The sequence below is a fragment of the Poecilia mexicana genome, unplaced genomic scaffold (genome assembly GCF_051168715.1).
Source record: "Poecilia mexicana isolate PSO_F unplaced genomic scaffold, ASM5116871v1 scaffold_13, whole genome shotgun sequence".
Classification (NCBI taxonomy): domain Eukaryota; kingdom Metazoa; phylum Chordata; class Actinopteri; order Cyprinodontiformes; family Poeciliidae; genus Poecilia; species Poecilia mexicana.
In genome coordinates, this window is record NW_028263382.1 from 33,859,030 (window position 1) to 33,865,029 (window position 6,000).

General features: G+C 38.1%; 1 protein-coding gene across 2 annotated transcripts in view; it reads right to left on the reverse strand.

The window, feature by feature from the left end:
- stim1a (stromal interaction molecule 1a) overlaps positions 1–5,264 on the reverse strand; it is a 45,100-nt gene extending 39,836 nt beyond the window's left edge. The window contains exons 1-2 of one of the 2 annotated variants that reach the window (XM_088012092.1): positions 5,112–5,264; positions 3,498–3,630 (exon numbers count right to left, since the gene is read on the reverse strand). In XM_088012092.1, the coding sequence (XP_087868218.1) occupies positions 3,498–3,618 (121 nt within the window). In that variant the 5' untranslated portion in view covers positions 3,619–3,630; positions 5,112–5,264. The remainder of the gene's footprint in view (positions 1–3,497; positions 3,631–5,111) is intronic. The other variant, XM_088012091.1, reaches the window with a different exon arrangement.
- Positions 5,265–6,000: the final 736 nt, after the last annotated feature.

Sequence of the window (6,000 nt, forward strand, 5' to 3'; positions counted from 1 at the left end):
AACTTTATGTTGACAGACACATTCCATCTCAGAGATACATTGAGTCTAAAGGTCTCATCTTTAGACTTTAGGTAGGAATCAGGACTGGATATACTTAGAGCACAGGTGTCAAATTCCAGTCCTGGAGGGCCACTGCCCTGTAACTCTTAGATGTGCCTCTGCTGCACCACACCTGAATAGAATAATTAGGTCATTAGCAAGGCTCTGGAGAACATATCTACACAAGTAGGAGGTAATTAAGCCATTTCAATCCAGTGTTTTGTACTTGTGGCACATCTAAAAACTGCAGGACAGTGGCCCTTGAAGACTGGAGTTTGACACCCCTGGCTTAGAGAAACAGACATTAACAAAAGTAATTAACAAAAGGAAAATGCTTTTCCATTTAGAACCAGGTTAGTCTTGTAACCTTGTAACTTCTAAAGGTTTCCCTTTGTGAACAGTTTACTCTTGAAAAAAGTGAATAAACAGTAAATATAATAAATAGAGGTGTGCCGATCGATCGGTCACCGATCACAATCGGGCCGATTTTCGTGAAAAAGTGCATGAACGGTGATCGGCGATCATTGGCTCTTGTTGCCGATACCGATCATCTCATTTCCCAGCCTGCCCGTGCAGCTGGTCTCCTCTTTCATTCACACTGCGCAAACGCGCAGCAACAAATCCTAAGCGATGTGTAACTATAACGCACTGAGTGAATGGGGAAGTTTGCGTGTTGCGGCGGAAAATTGAAGCACGTCAAAATGCATCAACACAACGAAGCTAATACGACATAAAAACAATGCCATACTTGACGGAGATTGAGGCTCACTGCAGTAAAAGAGACATACGGAGGATCAGACAGCAGGTAAAGCAGCGCACAGCTACAAACACTCACCCGGATTAGCATGACGGTCAGAAAACTAAACAAATAACCCGCAAAATTATTTAAGTCTTCGAGCTGTGATGTAAGACGCTGGTTCTGCTCTCGCTGTTAAACCGCTGCTACGCTACAGGCTCACACCGAACCTCTGCTTAAAGCTGCAGCATCTAACTAAAAAAATAAATTTTACATACGTATTAAAACTTTAGCTGTCCTAACATGAGACAGATAATCTCTGAAAAAATAATCGATCTCCTCCCTGTTCTGCATAATTACTCCGCTCAGTCAGAAACAGCCAACCAGAGCTAGCAGTAATCAGCTAGCCGCCATGCTATCAGGAAGCTTTCATTCAGTAACTCTGGATTGTTTATTGTAATGGAACCTGTTTTTGCCTTTGAATGTCAGGTTTTATACTTGAACTTCTTGGCAATGTTGAGAGGTTTTATTTTGGCTCTTTGTATTATTTAGCCTCTTCAGAGCCTTCATATGTTATCAGTCTGTTAAAGATAGTATTATCAATAGCAGTACAATTTGCACAATGCCTGTTTTGTTTAGTTTTCTTCTTGGAAAAAGTTATTATAAACAAGTTTTTGTCTAAATTAAGGTGAATTCATGGTTCCTTTTTCCACATAATGTAACCAGTAGTGTTTATGATAATAATAATTATGTGATCGGTATCGGTGATCGGTATCGGTGTATCGGCCCTCATGGGTGATCGGTATCGGTATCGGGAGGAAAAAACCTGATCGGCACATCCCTAATAATAAACTACTGTACATTAAAATTAGTTTGATGATTAACACATATAAGTTGGATGAAAATTCTGAAAACTGTAAGCGAGCAAAAACGTTTTCATAACACTAAGTATAGTTTGCATAATAATACAGGTTTGTCATGTCTAACGGCTGCTTTCAGGTTTGATTCTTATTTCAGTGGATGTTTATTTGTACTTTTGAGAAGAATGTTAGTAGCATTTCCCAAACACCCTTGAACTAGGATGGGAAGGTCAATGAGGAGAGCAGCCTTGTCAGGATGGCTTAGATACACACACAGCACAGATTCAGCTTCAGCCATGACCGCATGCTTCTGCAAAAACATTTTAGATTTCTTAATTGCATTACTGCAGTTTTATGACATTACATAATTCTTCTTTTGGGGTCGTCTATGCTAAGGTTTGAGTTTGAACACTCAAACCATACAAATCTTCTCAGGGAAGAACAAATCTTCCCTTATAATAGTTACTTTTAAAATCTTTTGAAAGAGCCTTGCAACATTATGTCGTCACCTTGCTCAAAATAAACCAAACTTCCCCTTATGTTTATATTTGCCTGAGATAAGAGCTCCAAAAACTCCCTAATCCTGGTTGTTTGTAAGTTTTTGTTTCTCATAATTCTGCATAAAAAGCTTCTGATTTGAATAACCACTGATCAAATTATGTAAAACAAAGTTTTATGTCTTTGAAATCAACATGTTTCGACAAAATCTGAACAGAGAGTAAACAGTCTAAAATGTGTCATTGACTATTCCACTGAGAACATGCTGGGAAACAGGATCAACAACATGTTCTTTTCATTAAATTATGCCTTAAGTGAAACCGCTAAACCAGAACAAAGAAGTGAACTTCCGTGTAGTGAAAAGTTAATTTTTGAGCCACCGCATGCAAGCTTTTCAGCCTCAGTAAACCTGCAAAGCCACATACCGCAGAGGAAAAGACATTCTCTCTCTCCGTGTTTAACAGAGACTGAAAGCCAAAGGGACAAAAATTAAAAAAGGCCACCACCTGCAAAAGTCTCACACACGCAACATGGTCTTTCTTCTCATTTGGCTTGCAAACATCCAGAGACACTAGATAAGGTATTTACATACCGGTTGGCCAGCTTTTCTTGTAAGAGCTCAAGTTGCGTAACCTATTCTGTGTGCCTGCATGGTGAGCAGCACACTGTTCGCCACCTAATAATGGCGACAGTTACCGTCGACAACTGGCACTCAAGATACATGTAGGACACTTGAACCTTTTCTTTTCAAATCAAGAACAAACTTTCTCACAATAAGCCTGGTGAGACGATCAGTAACATGTCTTCATAGATATGCTTCAGCTGGTGTCCAAGTGATGTGAATGAAATGTCAGAGCATATCTCACTCTAACCGTCTGACCACAACCAAAGGAGTTAGCGATGTGTGCAAACAAGTAGTACAAAATCCTAAGACACAAGTCAGCACATTAAAAGCCCAAATCAACACAAAGATCATATTTTACAGCTGACGGATCAAGAGTTTCTGTTGTTTAAACAAAGTTTCTTCAAGGACTCAGGCACGTTCAGAGATAAAAGACAAACCTTGGGTTACAGAGTTCCTAATTTTCAAAAAAAGAAAAAACTGTGCTACACTATCAGTTTGCATGGCTTTGATGCTGTTTTATCTGTTGGGTTTGACTTGGTGCTTTGCTCTACACTGGAGGACAGGGCTTAATGGCAAATGCCAGCTGTGCTATTCTCAGCATAGCCACATTTAGTGCCTGCACAATCACAAAGATGTGGCACAAACTGTAATACTCTAGCACTCCATAGTGTGCGAGTGTCAACCTAGTTTATCGTTCCCAAGGCTACAAAAGATTAAAACGTGATGAATACAGACTCACCTGACAGGCCATTTTCACCATTTTGACTGTCTGGTGAAAATAAACTTTGTTTTTCAGATGCACTCTCTCCAATTAGGCACAAACAAAATATCCAAAAGGTCACGGATTTGTGAAGCTCCATGTTTGCTGAGTGCTGTCGGAAAAAGGAGAGTCTTGTGTAAATCGTGACAATAGTAGAGTTAAAAAAAATGTTTCAGCATATTCTAAGCAACTCAAGCATGTTATCAGGGTTTTTTTTTCCTCTTCATACCTTAGCAGTTTCGGTCTTGTTGTACTTGACTTTTTTTTTTGGTACAAAATGATGTAATGTACCACCTTGTCATTTTGAAATGACAAGGTATTTTGTACCTATTTTGACAACCAGAATGTAAAGCATGTTTTACAACCTGCTGCATGGAAATGTGGCAATATGTCTCCAATATATTTTTATACACAGCAGAAGATCTACTCCAATTCTTTCGGTGGGATAATAAGTTTTAATTTGTCAAATGGCCAAAGTGGTGAATATAATCAAATAAAGAGAATAGGGTGTAAAACAAAGTTTCTATTTACTGGATGCTAATTAATTTAATATCATGTAAGATCTCCACAAAATGTGAGCAAAAAAAGGCTAATTGATCAGACATAAAAATAACAAGCTATTAGGGGTTTCAAGTAACTCTCACAAGAGTTAGATTAAAAAGAAAAGAGAAAAAACAGGTAATCATACTCCATTGCACACTAAAGGAAGTAGATACAAGGGGTTGTATAAAGAAAATAAACCAAAAAGAAATAAATATATATGCATTTGACATATAAAAATATGTATTCCAAAACAGAACAGTTGTAATTAGTTCCACTTTGAAGACATCTTTTGAGAGTTGGACTAAAGTGAAGCTTTAAGAAAACGGTTCCAAATTTCAATGAGATATCGATTCGTATGTTATAATGAAGTCAACAACTAAACCAACAAGAAAATTCTCTATATGATAAGGTAATCAAACTGTTATGCAACACTGAGATCTATACTAAAACGTATCTGACCAAAGTTTGTACTCAATGTAATTGATGCCAGTTTATCTAAAACCAGCACGAAAATGAATCTATAAAGGTAAAATGAATTTTTACGAGTTTTGTGGTGCACCCACACATTTCTTCAGAGTCACTGTAGTGCCGTTAGCTTGGCTTTCATTCAGGAAGTCACACAACACTTTATCTGCAGTGGACTTTTCTTGCCGTGAAGCGCTGTCTTTCAAAACTGTTACTTCAAGAGGGAAATGAGGCTGCAAAGTGACAGCAGCCTGCACCTTCTGCTTCTTTTGGCTGGGTGTCTGTGAAGGCAACGGCAGGCTAGCTAGCTCAACAACACAGGTTACGAGGAAAATACAAAGTATCTTCATACGAAAAGAACACCTTTGTTAGACTTAAGCCCTAAACAATTATCCTCTAGGTTTTTTCTTTATAAGTTTATCATGCCGTCGACATGCTGCATTTTTTAAGATGTATATTAGCCACAGGTGACGTGTAGCTAACCACTAACGTTAACAAGAGGAGGAGCAACTGTAGTTTCAGCTAGGTTAACATATACTGCTAAAACAAGACCATGTTTATAACAAAAATACGAATAAAAGTTACCTGTCATATATTACAGTCAACAGATAGAGTTAATTCAGCTCAATAGCAACATTGCAGCTGATGTCTGGTCCCGCGGAGTACAAAAGCAACGTTACTCCACCTCCTGGTTGAGCTCAGTCTTCAGACAGCCTACAGACTGAACCAAAAAAGCCGCAGCAAGCTCGTCTTGCTCTGCGGAGAGGAAAAGCGTGTAACGACCTACTTTGCCCCTTAGCGGCTGGAGTGTGTACTCGACATCGCTCCATGGATGTGCAGAGAAAATGAGCCATCTGGTGGACACGATGAAGCGTTGCACAATCATTCAAGCAAAAATAATTTTTCATCCACCAGTGAAGGATGAGATTTTACAGATGAATATTTAGGTTTAATCGGCAATAAAACTTAGATTCACCTTAAGAAAAAGCCATATATGTTTATATTTGTGAGCGGTTTTAGTTACATAATTTTTAAAACATGTACTCAGCATGTACTTAATTTTTCACCAGGGACGTGAAAATTAATGTTCTAAGTATGTTCAATTTTAACATACTTGAGCATACTTTAAGTCGACTAATGAGTATACTTCGAGTTTACTTAAGACTAGTATACTTAAAGTGTGACATTTTGGAACTAATTTTGTGCTTAGTGTAAGTACACTAAGCACAAAATTAGTTTTTACATGCTTCATACACACAACAGTACTGCAAACACATCAGGCTACAGAACACAGAAGGATCAATTACACACTTTCCAGGTGAAACAAATGACATTGCGCTTTCAATATATTACCAATTTGGTAACACTTTATTTGATGGAGTGTGCAAGACTGACATGACACTGTCATAAACATAAAGAGTCTTTATGAATGTCTGACATTTGTCATGAAGTGTAATTCGGTAAATAATGACAT